Genomic DNA, 27,410 nt, shown 5'->3' with positions numbered 1-27,410 from the left:
CATAGTTTTATCAGAAATAAGTCTCTTTTTATGTTTGTTACCTATAACAGGATTTTGATTGATGGATCATAGCGTGAAGACCACTCAAATTTCATAAATATGAATTATGTTAAAAGAGGCGAAAATATGCATTTACTGGTATGCAATATTATGCCACAATATGCGGGGACATGTTTTCAAACAAAGACATATTTATTAAATGATTTGAATGAAATGATGATTATTTTTCCTTTTTTAGGATATTTTTACTAATAAAATTTTTGCAGTTTAAGATTTCTCCCTCTAACTCTTATTCTAATACTACTAATTTTCACTAATACATGTGCTAAAGTATAACAGTAATACAGTGTAACAGTACTACTAACGGTAAGTGTTTAATGCTTGTGGTCTGAAATCAAACTTTTCAAAGACTACTCTCATGCTAACCGTCGAGGATCCGAAAAGTTGTCTAAACGTGCAAACAACGGTGATTTTTTTCATCAAAATTATTTTGCTATCATTTTTAATTAATTGTGAACTTTTCTTAATTTTCTCAAACTCTGCTCGATACAACACTCATAAAATACTCGTCATATTACACATATAGTTTTATAAATGACATTCGTGTAGAACTCAAACTTTGTGCTGCAATCTGTCCCTTATATTCCTTCAACGCTGAGTTAAAAAAAAACGAATTAAAAATTAAATTAAAAATTTCTTTCTTTTGTATTATTTAATTTAAGTAGACAAAGAAAGCTTATTTTCATGAACTAATTCGGTAAAGATAATTTTTCATACTCAATTTTTAAAATAAGATATTTTTTTCTAAGCTAATAAAAGAAAACTATTGACATTCATAAAAAAATCCAAACTTAATACTGCATTTTTTTATTTTTAATTCTTTTAACTAAGCGTAAACAAAACTCCAGAATAAATATATGTTTTCTTCATTGCTTTCTTTAATTTACTTGTCAAAAGTTTGTTTTTCTTTTTCATTAATTTAGTATACGTAAATTTTCAAGATCTACTCAACAAAATACCTTTCCCTAAATTATACAACAGAATCTTTTCTTTCTGTCTCTCTCCGCTATTGAACGAAACAAATAACAAACAAAAAGTTCCCCGTAAAATAAAGAGCAGTCGAAATTTGAGAAGACCAAGTTTCTTTCAGCAAATTATCATATCTGAAGATTTTTTACTCTTTTTTATAAGAATAGAAGATGAAAGAGGAAATGCTTAGAGACAAAATCTAAGAATGGGAAAAAAATATGCTTTTATTTTTTTCCTTATCATTACAGTGAATCTTGATAATAAAAAAAAGAAAGGAAGAAGAGACAGAATCAGAAAAGATTGTTATTTGTTGCCTCGCTCCATGCCAATTTTATTTAAAGGAAGAGAAGATGCGAACAAAAGAAAAAGGAGGAGAAATATTTGTATACCACATATTTTGTTTCACTGTAGTTCTGCTATTCACTGCAAATTATATCTATTTCATTAAATCTTATCTTTTATTTCTTTAAAATGTACTGAATACAAGTTTGCGTTGAATCCATTCTGTTGGCGTCTGCAAGGTTAAAATTGCATGTTATTTTTTTCACTTTAAGTTTATATGTATTTTTGATGGTTAGATAAAAATTCATATCTTATTTCATAGTTTTGTTAGGCAAAGAAAATTAATCCAAATTGATTTTGTCCGACATAAAATTACTCTCTGAAAACCAAGTTGAATTCTAAAAAGTTTATTGTTGTAATGATATTTTAGTAGAAAAAGTATTAGATAGGCTTAAACTATAATAAATGCCAAAAATAAAAATATTGTCTCCCAAGCTTATGAAAAAAAGCTGTTTTAAACCAATTTATGAGGTTATAACTTTGCAAATGCAAAAATCCTAAATAAAAATAGATTTTAAGTTAACTGAACTACTTAAAAATGTGTAAAATTTTGTCAAATTAGGTTAAAATCGGAAAAGCTAAACATTCTGGTAAAGGAGTCTTATTAGTTTTATTCATGTGGACTAATAATTACCGTTCTTGCTTAAAGACAAGTATTAAACGTTATACTAGCTACACTTACAGTTACATTTATGAGTTAAAGCAGGGTATTTTTTTAAATATTTGATCCAAAAAAAATTCAAAATTACTTAATTGAGTAAGTTTTAAGTAAGTTTTAAGTTTTAGTAGGAAAACTATTGAAAATTTTGAATTATAAAATGTCAATATCAATACTTTTTAAGCCTCTTAAGCCCTTTATTGTAAGTTGATTAATTTGAGTCTATAAAATTTGTGCAATTACAGTTAATCAATGTAAAAAAATCACTTCCTTACTCAGTATCTTTGTAAATATAACAGTACAGGACATTTTTAATGTTAAGTAATTATATTTTTCTTATTTCGTTACATTGCAGTTACATATTACATTAACTTATTGTTAAAATAAAGTCCTTCAGAATCTATTTTTTATAATGTATACGCTCATTAAATATTTTTTACATAAATAAACACTAATCATTATTTTGTTAGAAAGAAAGGTAATTAATATTCACTTCTCTCATAAATTTAAAACTGATTCATAAAAAGGGGAATATTTTTTTTTCAATTTAAAGATAAAAATTATTCTCATGCAGGGTAATTTGGATGAAACTAATATGCATTTATATGAGTGGAGAGAAACATTTTAAACTTCTTTCACTTCATCTTAATCGAAAACTACAAAATATTTTTTGAAATACTTCTGTTTTGCCTACGAATATTCGACAAACTGTTTTGCCTGAAAAAATATTTTTTCTGTTTTACTTAGTTGCAAAAAGTTATATACTGATTAACTTATACTTACATTGTGTTTAAAGTAATTTATGTTCCACTCCTTACTCTAATAACTTTGTGGCTGATTCATAACACATAGTTTTTCTTTTTTAAAGCAAAAGATCAAACTCATACTTACTAAGGGCATTTTAGATTAAACTAACATACATTTACACTAATGAAAACAATTGAAGGAACAAAAGTTTTCTTTTCAATAAAAACACTAACAAAGCAAATAAAACCAAACATGCCCATAATGCCATCCGATATAAGAACAATGTATAGGAAAACAAAAATGGGAACTACCTGCAACCTAAATAAGGATACTGGTCACTTGTCCAGCACAGGAGTTGACCGATAGTCTGTCAGTCAGAGAAAAACATGTCGATTAAGGTGTGTGATCACCTCTAACAGCTATGCAACTCTCTCATTGGCGTTTCTTACTGTTTACCAGGTTCCTTATCAATCTCTAGGGCAACCGTATCCACTCATTCAATCATCGATGGTCTTTAAACTGCAACTGAGCGTCCAAGGGAATCTCATTCGTGATTGATGGGATTAATGTCAGAGGTCATCGCAAGATATTCCAGATTGTTCAACATCCTCCGATCGGAGGTATTAGTCCAACAACTGAGCACTGTAGGGGTGGGTGTTATCGTCCATAAAGATGAAATTTGGTCCATGTGCTCTGTGGAAAAGTCTCATACTGGGTGCAAGGATATCGTCCCTGTACGTTGACCTGTCAGAGTACCTCTACCGAACACATGAAGGTCGGCATTCCCGTCTGCCATGATGCCTTTCACAGACAGACTCGACCATAGTGGTCCTTTTTGGCAATGTTTGAGGGCCGATATCAAATCCCGTGTTCCCTTCAGATTAGTGCACGTCTTGAATCACTGCCCAGACAGAATCACGACTCATCACTGAAAAGAAACAGCCCCTAGTAATTCTTTATCCAAGACAAGTTTTCTCGGCACCATGCTAGACGGTCCTTCTGATTCACAGTCAAAGTAATGCAGACCAAAGGGCAATTAGAATACAGACCATTATCATTAAATTGGTTGGTGACTGTTATCAGTGAAAGGGATATAGATGTTGCCTTATCCAGGTTGGGAGACATCTGTATAGCTGTCGCGGATCTATACATTTCAGTGAAAAGTCTTAAATAAGGGTCTTGAGCCAGAGCTGTTGCCCTTTTTCAGACTTTAACAAGGAGGCAGACCAGTATTCCTGTCACTGTGAACTGTTCCCACAAAGTGGACACCTTATTTCTCGAAACCCTAAGATTCTCACAAATAGCATGTGATTGACCCACCTCGAGTCTTCCGACTATCTTTTATCTTGAAGAATGGTCTAGACTATGATGACTGACCATACTAACGATATTTCTGTTATACAGAAATAATCAACAAACTGTTCTGTCTACAAAAATATTTTTTTCTGTTTTATGTTGTTGTCAAAAGTTATACATTAGTCAGCTTAAAAACATAGTGTGTTCAAAGTAATTTGCGTCCCCCTCCTTATCCTTATAACTTTAAAACCAATTCATAAGACAAGATGTGTTCTCTTCCAAGTGAAAGACCAAAATCGTTTTTGTGTAGAACATTTCGGATAAATCTAACATATAAATATGTAACATGGAGTGAAAAATCTCAAACTCCCCCACCCTTTTAGCCTAATAACAAAAACAAATTCCTCTATCATTCGTGTACCACTGAGACTATTTTAGTTCGAACTTAGCAGATTAGATTAAATACAGTGTTCCTCTAACAAAAAGAACTATAACAGTCTTTGTTAAAAACGTAATAATAATGTCTTGACCAGTTACGAAAAATATTTTACTTTTTGAAACCTTACACATTGCAGTAAATTAGTTGAATCAAATAATTAAAAACAAAACAATATTTTTTTCTTATAGGAAAAACCTATGTTACCCAATAAGACTCATTTTATAAATTGGACTTCTAGAAATTTTTTTTTCGATTTGTAAATCACTATATTTTTGAGAACATTTCTGAGTTTCTTTATCTAAGATTCTAAATAAAAAACAACGAAGCAATAGCTATTTCGAGTCCATCTGTATTTAACATGACGACAAAAAGGATTTAAGTATCCTCCTTCCTTAAATGACAATAAAATAGACAATTTGTGGACAAGAGCGTACCAAATAAATGCAAACTAAAATAAAAATTAGTAATAAAATGGAATAAAACGAATGCTTTTAAACAACAATGCTTAACGTGAAATTCAGAAAAAGACATTTTTAAAATTTTCAAAACAAAAATTCAGCGGACAGAATATAAATAAGCTTTAGAATAAAGAATATAATTTATTAGAAATGAAATCTTTATCTGCTTCTTAAATAAAGTGGAAAAATTTGTGTGGAATTTTTAAATACTGTTCTCGTCGAAGTCAAATAACCTACATTACCATAACACGTTATAATAACCACAAGAACTGCCTTGAGTTAGAAGGATAGCAAAAGAAGTCTAACTATTCTACTTTACAAGATTCGAAATATTACAGCAGTAAAGTCAAAGCAAGTCTCATATTAAAATATGGTATTTTTGGTATAAACAATCCATAGCATTTTTATAAATTGCTGTAATTTTAATTATCACATTTTAAAAGTTTCTAAACCCAAACATTTCATTAAGCAGAACTACAACAGCTGAAACTATATACTTAAACCATAACTACAGTTTTCAATTACTACTTTGAATCATTAGACGCTTATCTTAATTCGTTCAACGCTTTAAAATAACCACAAAAACCATATGATGCCAAATGAGCTTAAATTATCCTTCATTTTTCCACAAGAGTTATTTACTCTATGGCAACAGTTAATTTTAAACAGGTTTGCACGTTGCTACCTATAATTTTATATAAATCATTTTTACAAGTTTACAGCCGAAAACTTTCAGCCCATAAAACCTTTATACTTACAGTAGAAATAATTTTTCAATTACAATTTTGAATCGTAGACAAAAGTGAAAATAAATTTACTTAATGGAAATAGCTTCTGCATCTGAATACTTTCCCTCAAATTGAAATGAAACATGTTTCACCTTCGTTGGCTTTGAAAAGAAAAGTGGAAACAGGAAGTGGATTCAGAAGCAGCTATGTTTTCTTCTTTTTCTTTTATCTCGACGCAATGCTTTCATTCCACTGTAATCCTGGAGCTGAGAGTTTCTAACTTCCAGTATCTTTTCGTTTACAAACCACTTGTCATGAGGCTTTCTTATTGGATGTGATGTACAAGCCTTTGAAGAGATGACTCCTCTCCCTATTTCACACTTCTTCTCTTTCACACTCAACAAATAAACATAGTGGCAGAGACAACTTTTTCATCAAATCCTTCTACAATATAAATGGTGCTACAGGAATCATTTTCTTTCACTCAATGAATTATGGAACAGCTTTATTTTAAGAGCTAGCTGCATGGGGGGAAATTAATTGAAAAGCTGAAAGCTGTTGAAGCTTTCTTTGAAACTTTTAGCCTGCATTTGGGGATTTATTGGATACTTCCACACGAAGAAACAAAAGTTTTAAAATTTTCTATCAATCTTAATGTATTTTTAGATCATTCATTATTTACTTAAAATTATTCAACAACCTTTTATCGCTGATTTTATTTTATTTTTAATCTTAAAGATTCAAGTTACTTTTGTATTTGATAAATATTTACACCTGTTTTCTATCTATAATTAGATTTCAAAAAACATATACTTGATAGGTCATAATAATTCTCGAATAAAAATCTTTTTTTCATTTTAGGATAAATTTGAGAAACAATATCACCAAGTTAAAAACTTGAGGAAGTAAATAATACAAAAGTGTATTATTTACTTCATGAAGTTGTCTAATGCTTGTGTTCTATTAAAAATATTTCTTTTTATTTATAAATGGAATATGTTTTTATCAAATGCATCAAAAATTAGGAAAGAAAATATTACATGTTATATCTGATACATGTGATATCTTCATATTATATTGTGAATTAGGAATATGGTAACTAAATTACATTTATGCTATAATTCGCATATCTTTTCAACAGCTAAACAAATCAAAATCAAGAAAATTAAAAAATTGCTGATTTAATTTCCATTAAAAACAATTTACAATTTATTAAGTTTAAATTTAAAATAAATAATTTGAAGTATTTTCACCTAAATAATGAAATTTTCTTGTTTCCCATTTTCTTAACTAATATTGTTCTTTGTTCAATTTTCTTCCTTTTTTATTCTTTTTTTGCTCAGATAATACTGAGACAGAGGCTTTTAAATAATATAATTATAGATATACGCATAAAATTATTTTATACATTTTTTAAACTGAGTACGGTTAAAAAAAACATAATGTCTCAACGAAAAAACTTTAAAAATATGTTTTTATGTAGTTTTATACAATTTTTAATTTGTTAAAAACTAACTGATAATAATTTTTACTTTAACATTACACTTTTGATAACAGCAGAATTATTTCAACTGAAATTTAATACCAAAAATTTAATTTTTATGTATATTATTTTTTATAACAATTTTCTGTTTAATTGAGTGTTGAGTATTTCTCTAAAGTATTTGAGTATTTCTCTAAAAATACTATGATAATGTACAACAAATGTAACTTAACATTGTTTCACTTTTTTTTAGTTAAGTTAGTGCTTACTGATCTAACTCAAATGTACTTTTTGCCTTAAAGATTTCTTTTTATTTAAATGAGCAGTCGCAAAATACGAAACTTCTTAAGAAAGCCAACATGATGAATTTAATAAAAAAACTAAAAAGCATAATATTTGATCATAAGAAACCATAATGAACCATAATGACTTAATAAAAAAACCGTAGTTTTTTATTAAATCTTTTATAATACAGTAAACAAAAGCGATAATGTTTTTATTTCATTTTATAAAACTCGTCACAAAAACACTATTGATATTAAAATTATAGATTTTGAAAAACTAAGCCTTTTCTTAAGAACCTACTCAAAAAATAATTTTTCAATTAAAATTCAATACACGAACTATGACAATTTTTTTATTAAATATTAATAGTTTTTTAAAAACTGTTACTTTTTGAGAGGTTAAAACCCTATTTATCTGAACATTTTATAATAATATGCAAGCGTGTTTCTTTAAATTGTATACTAAATTTGCTCTATTTTTTTTTACGTTAGTTTCTTTTACTTTTACTTTAATTCATGTTTTGTTATAATAAGTAGTGTAAATTTATTTCCCTAAATAATAGCTATCAAATGTTTTACAACTTAACGTCAAGACACTAGTGGTATTAAAATTATCGGTTTTGAAAAACTGAGCACTTCCATAAGTGCTTAATAAAAAAACTCTCAAGAAAGTTAACTGAGTAAACTTATAGTTATTTATTAACCCTTTTTCATAAACCTGAAAAATATTAGAAAGTATTAAAGAAATTTTATTTAATTTTATAGAAGCTTTATACGTCAAAAAGCTGTTAATATTAAAATTAACGGTTTTGAAAAACTAAGCCTTAAGTGCTTAATCAAAAAAGAACATCTTTAGTCAAAATTCAATACGAACTATGCAATTTTTATGCTGAATGTTAAAAGTTTTTATTACAACTTATTTTTAAAATTATGAATCCTATTTGTATAAACATTTTATAATAATAAATAAACGTGCTTCTTTAAATTAAGTGTTTGAGCTTGTTCTATTTTTTTTAAATTAGAGCAAATTGCTTTTCCTTTATTTTATTTTTTGTTATAATAAGTGGTGTAAATTCTTTTCCCTAAATAATAGCTATGAAATACTTGACACCTTAAGAAAGAAACATGATAAACTAAACGTTATTTTTTTTTCATCCCGGAAACTGCATTTTAACATATACCAGATCCATTGTTGATCTCAATTTAGTCAAAGGCTTAATAGCCAAAACAAAAAACAACAACGCAAGCAGTTTCTTGCTTCCTCTTTACTTTACAATCTTAATATGCTATACATTACATCCTTTAAATACATTTTCAGTGAAGTAATACTGTGATTATCATAATGGAAAACAATCCCCTAAAAGCTATTAGCTTACACAAACTTTCGCGAAAATATTTTAATGCTTATCGTTTAAACAATGCATTTTGACATTTTGTTATCAATTATCTGCTGTTTTATTTGTTTTCACTTTCAGGCTGCAACCGCAAAGTCATAAATCAAAACTTCTGTTAGAAAATGTTTTGTTTCAAAATATTTTTTTTTTGAAAAATCATTGCGTGTTTATTTTTATTCTTAGGTTTAAGATGCATGGAAAATTTGTCTAAATCTAAACTGATGGACTAAAAAATATTCGAAAATAAACTGGTTTAGATTATTTTACAAAATATATGCTATACAATTTTTGAAATAAATATTTAACTTAAACAATAAATTTATCAATTAAATACTAAAATTTATCAATTAATATACTTTTATTTTATTCACAATTTGAAAGCTATTTTGAATTTAACACAAAAAGCTATAAAAATAGCATAGTACGCCACTATGCATTTTATTTCATTAAATATTATGAAGTAATAATATAACGATTAAAAAGTAACTAACAGAGTTTGAGAATGAAATTAGAAATAATAATAAATAATAAATCAAATCAGCAATACTTATTTTAATTTTTATCATCATTTGGTTCAGTTTTCGTTTATGGAAAATAAAGTTTTTGTCTTATTTTTTTAGTTTTACATAAAACTAATTTTATACAAGAATTCATGTATACATTTCAGTACAATACAATGCTTTAGTATCATAGATGTTGTAATAAAAATGCAATATCTAAAAAATGGACAACTAAAAAAAAATACATTTGACTGCACACTTTTCTCGATAACTTCAAACAGTTATGGTTGTTGAATATAACAAAGAATTTTTATAAGGTTTTCCATGATGATATGGAAATTAATCAGTTAAATATTCAAGAAAAATTAGATAGATGCTTTTAAAGTATACGTACAACATACATTCAAAATAATAGCTTGAAATGTCATTTTCTGTGCTTAAAACTATATTTTTTGTCATTATTATATTATATTATATTNTTATTATTTACATTTTTTGTCATTATTATTCTCGCCTCCATAGATTTTAGAGAGTTTAAGCAAAATGAATTGTTTTAGATTTGCAAATGAAAATTTAAAATAATAATATTATTTAACTAATAACACAAAATCAAACTATATAATAAAATTCAAAAAGAAGCTTATTAAGTTAAAAATTAGTTAATAAATGTTTTTGCAAACAAAAATTTTTTGTCAAAAACCGTATTAAAAAGTCATGAAAATACTAATCATATCTATAAACTTCCTATGTAAGTATTGCAAAATATTTAATAATCACTTAAAACAAAATAGATTTACGACTTCTAACTTCTGTAGCAACACGTTTTAAACTTTTTTATAGAGGGCAAAAAATATAGTAATATATTTCAAATCCAATTTTATAATATGAATTATATAATTTTAATTTGTCTTAATTTTGTTCAAATTTAATGTAGTAACAAAACTAATATTTTTTTGAAAATTTAAATATCAAAATTTATTTTTTCGTTACAAAAAATATTTCACTGAAAATAATTCGTCAAATGAATTCAAAAGGTTTATCTTGTTTAAAAATCGATTACAGTATCAAATAATTGCAAATTCTTGTTTTTTTAATAAATAGAATAAATAAGAAAGTTACATTTTTAAGAAGCTAGCATTTTCTGAAAGCTGATCAAAACAGCTCTTTCAGACTGGCTTTTAAATATAAATAAAGTTTATAATTGCTTTTTAAGACACAATTAAACCTATTAAATTTAAATTAAATTAATAAAGCTTTTAAGAAACTTAATTACATCAGTACAGAGTTAATTACATTTCTGCTGTAAATTTATTTATTAGGTTTCATAGATTCATTATTACTATAAATGTATATCATTATGTAAGAATTTTCATAATTATTTTAATTATTATTTATTAATATAATTATTATTTATTATTTCTCGACTTATGTTTTGAGATAATAAAAAAAAACATATTTCTCATGAAGTGAATTCTGAATGAATTTGATTTAAATAATTTGCAAGTATTTCCTTCACACTTTTCCATTCATGTTATACTTTAATATAAGTTAACATAAATTTAAATAATATTTATAGACTAATATGAAGTAATATTAATAGGTTAATATATCTTAATATAAAATATCTATGATAGTTTCAAAACTTTTGCTTCATATAATCCAGTTTTTTGAAAACTTATTTATAACTATCAAGAAACGTCACTACAAAACGCCCCTATGTCACTACAAAAAAAATTAGAAAAGAAACCACCTCTTAAATGAAGGACAAATAGGTAAGAGGCAGAAACTCATTAAAGAATTCTCACCTAAACTGCATTCGATTTCTAGTGACATCGTGACCCGTGAGTAAAAAAGTTCGAATAGAAATATTTCTGTTACTATAATATCTCAATCAAGAGATCCGTATCTTCAGTTGAACTGACCCAAAGAAACTCAATTTCATTACCGTTACGTGAGGTTGCAAAGAAAGTGTTTTTGTAGAAAAAGAAAAATCGTTTCTCACTCCACGGGTTGTTAGTTTTGTTTGCTTTCATAAAGAATATGTCAAGAAATAAAAATTGTCTGACAAAGGCGTATGCTGTGGTGTTTTAACAATGAATACTGGAGCAAAAAGAAATTTTAGAACGAAAGCAGTCTTAGAGCACTATGAAAATGTAACTATACTTAATCAACTCAATAATAATGAAATTCCATCTACAAAATTCAGTTAAACACAGACCAAATAACTTTCCGTGCAATTTATAATGAGATAGTGAGATAATTCTTGCTTTTCCGTTTGAATAATAATAATGAAGAGAATTACAATCTAAGATGAGTCAGATCGGAAAATAAAATGTTATTGATAAAGACTTAATTTTTCATTTATAGATTAATATTGTTCATATTATGAATTTTTAATATTAAATTATAGATATTTTTATCATTGCTAATAATAATATTCTTATACTCTTACATTGTTTACATAACTGGTATTGATGAAAATATAATGAAAACTACAAAACTGAACTAATTCTAATTGTATGGCAGACATAAAAAATTATTTTAACGTTTCTGATTGGTAAAATATTTTTTTTAAATGGATGTCTTATGAAATTATTTACAAAACATAATTCGCGAATAGCTGAATTCTTAAATCTTAAATACGGAAATTAAGTCGCTAAATCTTAATCCGTCTTAAATCTTAAATTATAAATACTTTTATCATAGTTAATAATACTATTCTTAGATTTCTACACTGTTAGCAAAACTGGTATTGTTGAAAATGTCATGAATACTACAAAACTGTACTAACTCTAATTATAAGATAGACATAAAAAATTAAACAGTTCTGATTGCTAAAGTAATTTTTGTTTTAAATTACATTATTTACAAAACATAATTCGCTAACGCTTAAACTTTCTTTTTAGTGTAGGCATGTGTGAGCGATGTGAGAAATGCATATCAAGGAATTAAAGACTATGATCTGAAAAGTTTGCCTATTTTAGCTTAGAAGAATAATGATTTTTTTAAGTAACGATGATTTTTAAACTGCATTTGAATGGGGTTTATTTAGTTTCTTTAAAGTTTGAAAAATTTACTTTTAACAATATCAAATGTCCAGCCCGAATATCAAGGTATTGAGATCTTACTAACTTTATAGTTTCATTTTGAATATTGTCCACTATGGTAATGAAATTTTTATGTAAGTATTATATGAACAATAGACAGTGAATTTACAAGAATTATGCAAATTATTCAATTTATGCTAATTTATTTTAAATTAGTTGTGTTGAATTAAATATGTTAATTTTATTTAAAACTATTTTAGCAGTTTTTGCCTAAATTACAGATATTATTCTAACAAAATAAATTAAAATCAATATATAGTATAGCCAGTATGCTTTATATGTGATCATAAAGTACAGTATTTCTCAAAGTGCGTTAATAAATACACAATTTTTCTTTTATGTATACAATTCATGTTTTGTACATTTTTAGGGGATTTTCCGGATACCAAAGATTTACATACCGTGCATCGTAAATTATATGGTTATCTTTTTTTTCCGCAGGATTATAATAACATAGGCAATGATTAGCAAACTAAATGTAAAATGGCTTAAAATGCTACAACATTGTTAAAAGCACCAGCATGGTTTGTTCAAATTAAACTATAATTACAATACATCTTGATGTTTTTTGCATGCTATTTGCACGTATGTTGTAATAGGAAAATTTGTGGTAAGCCAAAGCACTAGGAATAGATAGATATGTGTCGTAGACATAAAGTAGTAAGCTGAACATAGATTATGCGTAGACATAGATATTACTCTATGTGGTATGCATTGTGTTTAGATTTAGAAATCGTAGCTTGTAGTATTAAGCTGAAAACGAAGTTTATAATTGTTATTATTATAATAAAAAGGAAGTAATGGGAACAAAATAATGCCTTTTTAAAAGGATTTGATTCTTTTTAAAAAGAAAGTCTTTTTTTAAAAATATATATTGAATGGTAAACTAAGGAAATCTCAATTATACTCATATTACAATAGACTTTATTATTTTTTAAATTAAAATCATTTTATTTCCTATTCTCTTTTAAAAATAACTTTTTGCTAATATATAGTTAATAAAACTCCCTTTTATTTAAAATTCTGTTCATTCAATAACTGAAAAAGAACATTAGATTGTGATATTGAATTATTTAAGAAAGAAAATGGTTGTAAATAATTTTTTACAATATGCATTTTAAAAGTATTATGAATTTAAATATTATGATACATTGATTAATATTTCAATTTTTTACTCATAGTTCTAGTTCAAAACAATTTACTACCTATGTATAAATTACTTAAAACTTTTAAAGTAGTATATTTGAAATGGAATAATTATATTTAAATCATATTTCTTTTATTTATGATTTTAATATCCCATTACTTTTCTTTCAAATATTTATGCATTTTTTTATCGACAAGTAATTTTAGTTACTGAAACTAAGCCTACCATCATACACGATATCCAAATTAAAACTGATTATTTTGCTTAAATTTTTACTTTATTTAAATTTTTATTTTATTCAGTTATCATTTCATATTCAGAAAAGGTTTCATTTAACTCTGTCTAAAGTATAAATAAAAAAGATATAATTAAAGTAATACATTTTGTGCTTAATAAAGAACTTAAGTTTAACTTTTTTTTCATCATGCTATATTTCTTATTTATTTATTTATTTTTTAAATTTTTAACGTTCTAAAAAATTTTAAACTGCTTACCAGTATACTTGGCAAAAAAATTATTTTTTATCTCTATAATTCATAAAGTGTCTTTTTTTATTCCATAACTAATTTATGTAATCATTACACTTTAAATCAATGCAAATACGCTCTTCTTTAAACTTTTCAGGAACATATTTCGCTTGTATAATGATAATGGTGGCATTCTCAGTTGTCATGACGGTCGTTGTCCTCAACTATCATCACAGAAATTCGGACACACATGAAATGCCTGCATACGTGAGTATTTTTTACTATTATTATTTCGTATCCAGAGCTAAAAAATATACAAATATTTTTTTATCAAAAACAGTTTAAAAACAAAGAAATAAGAAGTGTAAAAGTGCATATAACGATAAACTGCAACGACAGTTTAACGAAAATTTATACAATTGTTTAACTGCAAACATATCGTTTTTACGTACAGATCGAAAAAAAATTAAAAGCAAATTTACTTGAATAAAATAGCTTATCATCAAATTATATGCACAATTATTAAAAACCTCAAGAGTTTATGCAGTATGTTTTAACTTTCCTTACAATTAATGTGGCCCGCATTATTATGATGTTTAAAAATTAAATAATATATATTTACCAATACGATAAAATTAAGACTGTTTAAATACTTTGGAGTGATAAATGACTAAATAAAAATTATTATTGAAAGGTATATTTTCTTGAAATAATGAATGATTTATATTTAAGCCAATTATGGTGCTATTTTTAAATATTCTTTAGGATTTTAATTTTTCTGTGTATGTCTCTATCAATGAATTTTCTCTTATATAACTTAAAATGTGAATATATATTAAATTTTAAACTGTTAGAGTTACATTATCTTCTTCATTAAAATATGTTTGAAAACCAGAAAAGCAAAAAGTATTTAATGTGAACTGTATAGAAACAGAATAATTTATTTGTATAAAAATTTTAAAAAATCTCTGATGAACTAAGGTTTGTTATTTCGGTGAAAATCTTAAAGACTTATTTCTAAAATATGTTCTAGAAAGAGGTAAATGAAATTATTAATACATGCATATATTTGTATGAATTTATTTTCTAGAAAATTTAGCATTCTAATTCAATTGCAATACGCGAGGTTTCATTTTGATATTTTTATTTTATACGAAAATATAAATCTCGATTATTTATTTCTGAAAAATTCCCTTAGTTAAATATTTTGTATTAAGATTAAAATGTTTATAACTATTCTAGATTGGGTTTTTTAGATTACTTTCAATTTATAATTTGAAATTGTAACAGAAATCAACCATCTTTTATTATACTTTATATAAGCTATTTTGCTCAAAAAAACTTAAAATGAATAAGGCTGTTAAAATCAATCAGTTATTTTCACGTTAACCCCTTCACACAGTTCCCCTATCAGTTAACATGGGAAAACCGGTTTTGCTATGCAGAGAAGACTGCAGGTTAAAATGCGACTTTTTATGTGCAGAACCGTCAGTGGAAGATCTTAGAATTTATGCTTTATTTGTTATTTTTTTTAAAAAGTTACTTTTTTTAAATACATTCTTTTTTAAGTTCATAACGCGATATTTGGGTTTAAAGTTTAAACAAAACTGGTATGGACAATATATCATTTAAATACTTAATATAGTTAGTAATAAAAAAGAATTTTCTAAATTTGTTGTTTTTCAAAATAGTTAAATTGAAACATTTTTTCAAGATGTTAGAATTTGTGCTAAAGTATCATAATAGGTTATAGTATTTGTATTTTAATCATAATAGTTTTGAGTATTTATACTTCAGTTACTTCAAGGAGTCATAAGTTTTATAGGTAACATTTTCGTACCATATGCAATTATGTTCAATTAAATACTACATGTAACACTTATTAAGTAAAACTGTGTTTTTAATCTGGAAATCATTCGATTTGTTATTATGATCAATTTTATTTGTTTTAATTAATTTGCTTGAAGTATAAAAGTATTTATATGAAGGATATTTAAATAAAATTATATGATTGCATGAGGTTATATAATGATAATCAGGAATATAAATTTTACAAGCTGTAAGTTTTTAATTACTTTTAAAACTTTAGTCACTTTCTTGACGTAACATATCAATGACATATCAATGACGTAAAATGTAAAAAAAAATTTAAACTCTGGGATTTATCCCTATTTCAAACTATATTCCTTTTATTTAAGAAAAAAATACGTAAAAACTTAATACAACTCGATCAAAATCACTGATATTTTATTTTAAAGCTGAACTTAAAACACTCAATGCATAACTAGCTCCACATTAATAACACATATCTGGTAAATGATTCTCATAAATTTGAAAACACTTAATTTTATTTGTGAACATAATATATATTGTGAGTATATATTTCGTGAGTCATAAAGAACTTGAGAAAAAATTATTATGTGGAAAATAAGCATTGTTGAAGTGGATTAAATTAATACTGTTGTATTGATAGTGGTTGACAGACTATAAATTAAATTCATGCAATAAAACCTCTTCAGTTTAAAATTCAATCAGAATAAATTAAAGTTATACAGAAGCATATCTTCTTTTAATCTTTAGTTGGAAGTTACTATTTATATCGAAGATGTTAGATAAAAATAACTACATGGTATCTTTAATCACTTTTACAAATTGAATATATTGTAAATCAAATTTGGAAAACAATTGAATCCTCTAAAATGTTTATAATTTAAAAAGTTTCTTTTTTTTATTTAACGAAATCTATTGTAGTTAAAACTATTTAATTATCATTCTTTTAAAGTCCTCTATAACTTTGAAATATGATTTTCTAATATGAAAAATATATATAGACATCCAGCATTTGGTAGTTTGACAATAGTTGGAATGTTATGAGGACAATTTCATTTTAATAATAAAATGACACGCTTTTAGAATATGCACTTAATTGATCAATACTGATTAACTCGAAATCTCTTACAGTTCAAAAAATTCAGTTTCAAGGTGTAAGTGTTTAAAATAAATAAATTTTATCATTTTTAACGTTTAACTATTATAGCTAACATGTATGGAATAGCGTTCGGTTAATTAGATGTTATACATATGTTATACATATGTTTAATTGGATATTATATGTTTCCATTCATTTTTAACAAACAACTAATTAATTCAACATTTGATCATTCAAATATGTATTCCTAACAATTTTTACCTTATCCTTCTTAATAACTTTTGATCTGAATTCACATAAATATTTGTGTAAATAAAAAATAAGGGAGTTGAAGCTGCGGAAATTGTGTAGTTTTTTTTTTATTTCGAAACCATACACATCTTCATATGTTTCGTCGAAATGCTTCAATTTTTTCGTTAATAATACTATTATGTGTACAATTTAAGATTGCAATGTTTTTATAATCATATATTCTACTTCATAAAATGCTTTTAGAAATTATTGTATAAAACATTTTACAAGTTTAAATTTTTCATACACTAATTCTACCATTATAAATATTATCAGATATAATTAAAAGTCAGGAACGATATGAACATGAAGAAACTTATTTTTGGTTTTTTTAGAGGTATGAAGCTAAAGATTACGTAGTTAAGTTAATAAAAGGTTGCATTCCTAAGAAAAAGTATTTTTTCTTGTATTTTATCCATTGGAATAGCCATTGTTACACGTCGTTCTACTTCCCAAAATCCACATAGATAAATGAATTCTAGTAAAATTACCGTACTTTATATTGATGACATTTCTAATAAAAATAAATAAATAAAATAAAATAAACGTTTTTGTTTAATAAAACTAAAATATACGATTAAGTCATTCACTTGATGATTTTTCCTTTCATATGGTAACAGTTTACTGTGAATTCTGGTTTTCAAAATTATAGTTCTTATTATCAAAAATGTATTAAAAAATACAAAACTGAGAAATAAAGACAACCGAATTAATAATTTTTATACCATGCTCTGAGGAATCATGATGAATTTACCAAATTTTACTCTATTTACTAAATTTTATCACATAAAGTCATATATTAAGGTAGTTTTGAAGTCTTATTTTTTCAGTCAACATTTAAGGGAATATACCCTATTCAAAATGCTTTCAAGATTAAAAGAAATGAGTTTGTATACATTATATTCATGTTTTATTTTTATAATATAAACTGCCATACTACAGGTTCCATCAATAAATTAGAATATAGTTTGATATCGTACATTTAAGTTATCTTATGCAGCTAAAACTGTAGTATCTAAGGGAAAACATTCAAATACATTTTATCAACAAAAAAAATATATCATCTATGATAGATATAACAGATATTATACCTATTCTGTAATAACAGATATAATACTGCAACGCATATTATACCCTTCCTTTAGTAGCAGATGAAATATCTTCTGAGAGTGGTGTTTGTTTCAAAGCGTTCAATTGCTCACAAAAGTTTCAAGTAACTGAGCAATAAGTATTCAAGGTCTACACGTAGAAAAATTACCGTACTGAATAATAATATCATGACATATCTGGTATGAAAAAAATTTGCAAAAGTAATAAAAAAATAAAAATATAAATCTGGTTAATAAAATCAAAATATATGACATTTAAGTCTTGTCAACTTGTCAATTATTCTGCTCATGTGAAAAAGGTTTAACAAAAACATGGCAGCAGATATTAGATGCAACAGATATTATAACTATTCTATAATAACAGGTAGAATACAGTAACAGATATTATACCCCTCCTCCAACTGCAGATGAAATATATTTAAGTGTGTTTGCATCCATCAATGGAAATCAAGCACGATTTAATTCACTCTCTTTTTTTTGGTGTTTTTTCTTTTGTGTTGATTGCCTTGATGTGTTTTAAATATGTGTCTTATATCGGGTCATGTGGTGTTGTGCTGTCTCTGAAATGTCGTTGTACCCTCGTAGTCTGGCAAAGTAGAATTGAATGGCGCTCTTCTACTTTTCTGTGTCTCTCTTTGTTTAACGCCTTCATCTGAGTGTGTCTCTACGACAAAATTTATAATAAATTTTGTTCACCAAAACCACACTTCTAAAGAAATCGGGAGCAAGATATTATTTTTGGTAAGTTTCACTCATTTTCTTTTTTCTCTTTTCTACTGTTTTCCTAATCTTTCAAACCTTGCTAAAAACTTCGCATGATGTGTATACGGCTGCTTAAATGTTGCATGTTGTTATGTATATAGCATGATCTGTATAACCTCATATAACATTTGAATCATTCCATAAAGAATTATATTCACAATGAATATATCTATATAATTTAATAACTCTCAATGCTATAAATGTAGAATTCCGTTAAATATCTTGTTTAATTATCTTAATAAAAGACAAGCATTGTTTTTTTTATTTATAACATTAAAGCAAAATAAATTTTTATATCAGCTCATAATGAACTAAATCTTGAATCGAACTTTTATTTCTTTAAACAATAAGCAAGCAGGTATAAGCAGGTACAAAATCCTCCTCAAATCTTACTGATAAAATCATCATCATAATCTTTTAATTACAAATCTCAGATTGCAAAAAATTTACGTATTAATAAATTTTAATCATATAAATATAATCAACTATGTCCTATAATATGTAATATATATAATCAACTACTTATTTCAACTATAATCATATTTATTTCATGTTAACGTTACATCAATTTTATGAATTTATATTATCGTTTAATAATGAAAAAGACATATATTTTGCAAAAACATTATAGATATCATGCTTAAAAATCTCAATTAAATTAAATAAAAAATAGTATACCTCATAAAAATGTTTACTTAACTGTGGTAAAGAATTAAAGACAAGTGTTATTCAGATATTAGTATATATTTACATACATTTAAACTTTTTAATAGAATGATTCAAAAAAATCACAGTTTCTCTTTATTTTTAATTTTTGCAAGAATATTTGGTGCATGTATTCTGTAATCAATGTTTTGTACGTTGCAAACGTAGCATGAAATAAGGAATGTTGGTTACCATCTTATCGATTTAAATCATTTAAACAAAAAAAACTGTTTTTTACATTAAACATTCGTACAATATTGAATGAATGATTAAGGTATTGATCAACAATAGATAAAATATTCTTTTCACAAAAATGACTTATAACATAACAATAAAAAAACATCTGGTACAAGAATTGTCATTTATACTCAATGTATAATTTCAACATATTGCAATATTTGTGTATTTTAACTAATTTAGATACTAATGCGGCTAATGATGACGAACTTATGAAGACTATGTGCATCTAAACTGATGACGAAATAGTAAATATTTATGAGACTCACCCCAACAAACAAGTTCAATTAAAACAAAAAACATCAAAAGATTATAAATAATTCAGTTAGCATAGTGTAAACTCTAAGTGATTTCTCAAATGTGAAGAATAATAACAATACCATGTCATCACAAATTAAAAAGCATATCCTTATGAAAATTAATGATTAATTTTTCAAAAACAAATGTTCTGATAAGTGACATCCAATAATAACGGATAAATTTACAGAATGGTGAAAAACTCTCTCATTTAGAAGGACTTAAAAAAAAAGAGGGATGCTGGAATACGTTTTAAAGATTTGTTGAAACCATTCATATTAAGAAAAATATTGTTTACTGAAGTGTTTTGGGAAATTGTAGACTGACTACGTGTGAGAGCTGATAAATTTCTATTCATAACATTCTAATTTGTGCTTTGCAGGAAAACAAACTTAAAGTGGTACATTAAATGCGTAGATTGAAGTTTATAATTTTGCTCTGTTTTGCTCTGTTGCTCTAAAAAAAAATTCTCCTTTATTGCTAATTAGGATGATTATCAAATGAAATTTGGATGTCTATTTTTTTAATGCGAAATTCCGAAGGATTTATTATTATTCTATATTTATTGAATGCAGATTTAAGGTAATCTGCACATTAAAAATTCCGAACTTCCTTAATATAGGTCTTCTTATTCTTTGTATCAGGTTAATGCAATACACCTTGTTGCCACACATTTTGTTTACAAGGCACGTTTTGGAAAATCGTTTTCATTTTAAAGTCTGCATTTTAGTTAGAAGATAAAAGTTTAACACATGTAGGATATGCAATGAGATGCGTAAAGCATATATTCCTTTTTTTTTAAAAAAATATATATCTAGTTCACATGAAAGGTATTTCAAACGTATTATTAGTCTTTTAATTTTCTTTATATGCTGATTAAAGGTTATCGAGCGAATATTACCAATGGAATATTTGATGTGTCTAATTTCTCCTGGATATATACTACACCTTGTTGCTGTAGTGTGTTTTGTTTGTCCAAAACCATCATGCTCATATGAAATATTTTAGAAAGTCCTTTTTACTTAGGATCTGGACTTTTTCGAGGAAACTAAAATGTGTCCTTAATAGGATATGCAATGTACTATTGCCATTATATGCGATACTATTAAAAATATTTTTTCCATATAAAGCATGTAGCTTATATGACAACGTATATTGAAGTAATTATGTTTATTTTTATTTTGTTGTATGCACATTAAAAAAAGTCACTCGAATATTAAAAATAAAATGTTTCTACATTTTTGTAACATTTTTACTGGATATATTTTTAACATATCATTACCATATCCCTTATTGCCAAATAATTCTTTCCACGTTTTGGGAAATTCATTCTTTTCATCTGAAATCTAGATTTTTTTTCAAAAAACTGAAGGAATACACTTTATAGGATATATGATGCAATCTGTGAACACTATATTTTTTGTTACAAAGAACATCTAGCTTATATGTCAAGGAATTATTATTCTTTCAATTTTGGTATCTGCCGATTGAAGGTAGTCGCACAAATATCATTAAGTTAACGTTTCTAGATTTGCTTTGTTTCGCTTTTAATGGTTAAATTCAGTATCCCTTCTTGCTCAAATCATACTTCTTTCAAATCGCATTGTTAGAAAATCTATTCTTTTTATTTAGGATCTAGATTTTCTTTCAGAACGTCAAAGTATACTTTTTATACTATGCAATCTGCGAATACTATATCACTTTCTTTACAAAGAACAAACAACTTATATGGCAAGGGATTATTATTCCTTTAATTTTGGTATGCGCCGATTAAAGGTAGTTCTTTTAATATTACTAATGAAATGTTTCTACATTTGCTTTGCCTTATTTTTTTATTGGATATATTCTGTAACATGTTACTGTGGTAACACTTGATGCTGAAATCATGCTTTTTTAATCTTGTAAAAGCCACCCTTTTCATTTAGAATCCATACTTTTTAAAGAAGGTAAAAGTATACCCTTTATAGGATATACGATGCAATCTGCAAATGATATATTATTTTTTTACAAAAAACATCGGGCTTATATGTCAAAGAATTATTGCTCTTTTAACATTTTAGCATTGATTATTCTTTTTTTTTTGGTACTAAAGATAGTCAATCGAATGTCATAAATAAAATTTTTCTAGATCTGTTTCGCTTCGTTTTTCCTGAATATATTCAGTAACCTTTGCACCTGAAATCCTGCTACTTTTAAACCATATGTTGAAAAATCTATCCCATTCTTGTAGGATCTAAAATTTCTTTCAAGAAGATCAAAGTTTATCCTTTAAAGGATATACAATGCAGCCTGTGAATACCTGTATTACTTTTTTACAAAAAAAACATCCAGCTTATAAGTCAAGGAATTATTATTCCTTTAATAATGGTATGTGCCGATTAAAGGTAGCTCTTCTAATATTACAAATGAAATGTTTCTATATTTGCTTTGCCTCGTTTTTTTAGTGGATATATTTTGTAACATGTTACTGTGGTAACACTTGCTGCTGAAATCATGCTTTTTTAATCTTGTAAAAGCCACCCTTTTCATTTAGAATCTATATTTTTTCAAGAAGGTAAAAGTTTACCCTTTATAGGATATACGTTGCAATCTACAAATGATATATTATTTTTTTACAAAAAAACATCGGGCTTATATGTCAAAGAATTATTGCTCTTTTAACACTTTAATATTGATTATTCCTTTGTTTGGTATTAAAGATGGTCAATCGAATGTCATAAGTAGAATTTTTCTAGATTTGTTTTGTTTCGTTTTTCCTGAATATATTCAGTAACTTCTGCACCTGAAATCCTGCTACTTTTAAACCATATGTTGAAAAATCTATCTCATTCTTTTAGGATCTAAAATTTTTTTCAAGAAGATCAAAGTTTATCCTTTAAAGGATATACAATGCAGCCTGTGAATACCTGTATTACTTTTTTACAAAAAAAACATCCAGCTTATAAGTCAAGGAATTATTATTCCTTTAATTTTGGTATGTGCCGATTAAAGGTAGTCACTCGAAAGTTGCAAATGGAATGTTTCTTAATTTGTTTTGTCTCATTCTTACTGAGTTTACTTTGCAGCATGTTGCTACGGTATTTATTGCTGCCAAAACCCTCGTTTTCGTATAAAACTTTTTGGAAGTTTTCTTCATTTAAGACTGGAACCTTTTAGAAATGGTATTGGTATAATCGTTATTCGATGTATGGAGTAACCATAAGTCTGCAATATTATTTGCTACACCGTACGCTATTTCTTAGTAATTGAAGTTTTTTTATCTTGTTATTTGCAAATTTATGTGAATCATGGGAACTTTCTACTTCAGTTTCCCTTATTTAAAAGACCATACTTGCTCATTTAATTGTCAGAAAGTAGACAGTGCTTTTTATTTAACATATTTGCTTTTTTAAGATGGTGTGGAATTTACTGTTATAGCATATATGATTAAAGCTATGGCTTCAATATACTTTATAAAAGAAACCAACTTGCTTACATGACACGGACTTTCATGTGAATTATTATTATTATTATTATTATTTTGCTGAAGGCAGATTTCATGAGGTCTGAAGTATATTGCACATCATATGATGCTGTGTGTTTGCTTTGTTTCTTCTTTACTGGATACATTCATTAATATGTTACTGTATTATACATTTGTTGACAAAACCATCATGTTTTTATCGCACGTTATGGAAAATCGTTTTCATGTGATGCTTTTATGAAAGAATTCTTAGGATTACCATAAATACACTCGTTAGAGAATACTTGGTGCACTGTGTAGCAATACTGCTTACTCTGTAACATCTTTTATTAGGAATTTCGAGCAGAAATATTATAATCTCATAAAAATTATTCACTATCTACACTGGTAGAAACAATTAAAGGGACAAATGTTTCTTTTATTTTGAATTTTAAAAAAAAAAACTAACAAAGCAATTAAAACTAAACTTGGCAGAACTAAAATATCTTCCGATATAAAACCATAAATAAGGAAACAGGTTACCTAGCACAGCAGCTGACCAACACCCTGTCTGTCAGTGAAAAAAGTGTTGAATAGGGTGTGGGATCACCGCTAACAGCTACATAACTCTCGAATCAAAGTTTGACTCTATTTACCAGGGTCCTTATCAATCCCTGTTGCCACGCTTGAGATTAAAAAGAGCGTCCAAGGGCGTCCAATAAGTGCTCGATGAAATTAAGGTCAGTAAACATCACAGGTAACTCCAGTCATTGAATATCCTCCGATTGGAGGCATTTATCTATCAACTGAGTCCTGTGTGGATTTGCATTATGGTCCAAAAGATGAAATTTTGTTCATATGCTCCGTGGAAAAGTCTCTCATAGCTTGAAAGGATCTCGTTCTCGTACAGCTGATCTTTTAAAGTATCTTTATCAAGCACGTGAAGATCAGTAAGTCCGTCCGCCATGATACCTGCCCAGACTCTCAGTCCACCTCGACCATAGCAATCCTTCCCGACAATGTCAAAACGCCATAGTCAACTTCTTGTCTTTCTCCAAATGAGAGCACCTCTCGTGTCTCTGTCAAGAGTGAAACACTGAAGAGAACCCTCCCTCAATCTTCCTTTGTCCAAGGCAAGTGCTCTCGGCACAATGTTGGACGGTGTTTTTTCATTGTGTTTCACTCTCTAAAGGATACAGACTACAGGGCACCTGACCTACAGGCCACTTGCATCAAGTCTCTAGGTGACTGTAATTTGTGAAATGAATATTCCTGTTGGATTTTACAGGTAGCGAGAGTTGGCTCGCTGTCACGAATCTATCCTTCTGGCTAGAATTCTCAAATAGTCTGAAGCTGGTCTTGTTGCCCTTTTGAAGCCTTAACGAGATCAGAGGACCACTGTTCTTGTCTCTCTGTTCTTGCCTCTCATTTCTGGTATCCCCGAAGTCCCTACAACAGATAGCTTGCGATTGGCCAGTCTCGAGTTTTCCAACTATCTACCATCTTATGACATTATTTTGACACGAACGACTTGTCTTATTAACGAAGGGAAAAAGTTGAAATTCAAAAAAAGAAGGATTGGGCTAAGCTAGGATGTTTCAAGACATCATTACGCTACAAGCATCAGCGAACAAATGAGATAGCTCTAGTCACAGGCGACTACGGGGCAAAGGAGTCCGTAAAAGCTTAATCCTCATTTAATAATTTATTTCCGTATTGGAGTTACTTATTTTGTTCTTTTTTAAAAGAAAAAAAGCGTACCTCCCTTTAATTGTTCTCATCAGTGTCGTATCATTCCTTACAGAATACATATATTGTTACTTCAATATCCTTTATTAAGAAGGCCATTTTTCTTAACTGACACATTGTAAGCAATCTGTTTCATTTAAGACATATCTTTTTTTCTTTTAAGTTGGTATGGGTTATTAATTATCGAATACATTATGCAAACTATGAATACAATAAACAACGTACCAAAGAAACCAACGTACAAATATGACATGGCTTTTTAAAGGAACTATTATTCTTATTATTTCTTTTCTAATACAGATTTAATATATTCTCTTCCTTATTTACGGAACATATTATGTAGCCTTGCATTACTTTGGCGAAGAAACATTCCTGGTTTACATGGCATGTTATTAAACTTCTGATCCAATTTCTGAGATGGTATAAACAGGACCATTGCAGGATTTAGGCAGAAAAAGCGACTCATGTGATATTTCAATGAGTTTAAAGACACATAAGGCCTCTAACGTATAGTGTGCCAATGTAACATATTCCACACATAAATGTCAAGTTTAACTCGAACTCGATTAAAGGTTGTCTTGTCCGTTATAGAGCATTTCACATAAATTGATACTGAAATATCCCTTATTACCTAAGCTTACGCGAGTTTATAATACGGTATCTCGATCATACCGAACGCCCCCTTTAAGTATTATTAGTGCAATTAAAATACTCAGCATTTGAGATGCTTAGTTTGTTATAGGATAGATTAAGTAATGCATCCTTCGTAGGATAAACTACTAAGTTTATATTTAACTTTATAGAAAATTAATATAATTTCAGACTATTGACTACTAGCACCTGATTGTATTACTTTTTCTCTCTACCTTTTACATTCCACATTGAAATGCTACGTTTTTTTGTTAAAAGGTTAGCATAATAAGGAAAACAAGTGAGTGTTATTATCTCTAAAGACATTTGGACAGTCCAAGCTTCCCAGCGATTGGCTTTTTAATGAATTAAGCCGGAACGTGTGTCTTTTGTTTGAAAAGAGACGACGCAAGTGTGCTAGTTTTGCTTTGTCTCAATTTTCACAAGAAAGAGCAAATGTTTAATGAGTTGCCTTAACAACTGCAAGAATGCTCCTCGGTTAATACCAGCATTTTGCAGTTTTGCCGAATGCCAGGTATAATCTTATTTATGTACAGTATGACTGGTTTTGGTCTTCCGAATATGAATTCATATTTCAAATTAGAATTAGTCATTATTTTACACTTAGCATATAATGAAGAGAGCTATTCAAATAAAGACAGGGTTTACTTTGTTCTATTTATGAATATTGTAAAACGTCGTGAATAAAATGCAAATACAAAGAATATCATTAGTTTATATACCCGGATTTACACTTTTCTAAAGCTTTCAACTTTATTAAGAAAAGTGAAATTTTTCGTAACAGAAAGAAAACTAGATGTGACAGAAAGAAAAACGCATGCAAAAATTATTTAAATAAAATTCTGAGCTTGAAATTTGTTAATGTCAAAGATTATTTTGAGTTGTCAATTCACATTCAGAACTCAATGAATTTTATATATCCCATATATCCGAATGACGAATTTCAAACATTTCTCCTTCCCGTACTCAAGTAATTGAACTTTATGCTCACGATGCAACTGGGTAATTATATGTTCATCTGAGTCCTTTATATGCTCACGATGCAACTGGGTAATTATATGTTCATCTGAGTCCTTTATAGTGCATATAATTCTGATCATCAGTTTCGATACACATTTAATATACGTATTTGCACAGTCTATTATAATCTCATAAAAAT

At 27.2% G+C, this 27,410-nt stretch overlaps 1 protein-coding gene across 8 annotated transcripts in view; it reads left to right on the top strand.

Moving 5' to 3' along the window:
- LOC107447394 (neuronal acetylcholine receptor subunit alpha-7-like) overlaps positions 1-27,410 on the top strand; it is a 375,836-nt gene that overhangs the window by 316,307 nt on the left and 32,119 nt on the right. For all 8 annotated transcript variants that reach the window (XM_071178635.1, XM_071178634.1, XM_043041458.2 and 5 more), the window contains exon 8: positions 14,237-14,346. In XM_071178635.1, coding sequence (XP_071034736.1) covers positions 14,237-14,346 — 110 coding nt within the window. The remainder of the gene's footprint in view (positions 1-14,236; positions 14,347-27,410) is intronic.

This window comes from Parasteatoda tepidariorum, chromosome 3 (genome assembly GCF_043381705.1).
Source record: "Parasteatoda tepidariorum isolate YZ-2023 chromosome 3, CAS_Ptep_4.0, whole genome shotgun sequence".
NCBI lineage: Eukaryota > Metazoa > Arthropoda > Arachnida > Araneae > Theridiidae > Parasteatoda > Parasteatoda tepidariorum.
Note: the sequence above shows the minus strand (reverse complement) of the source record. Positions and strands in the feature narration are given on the sequence as shown.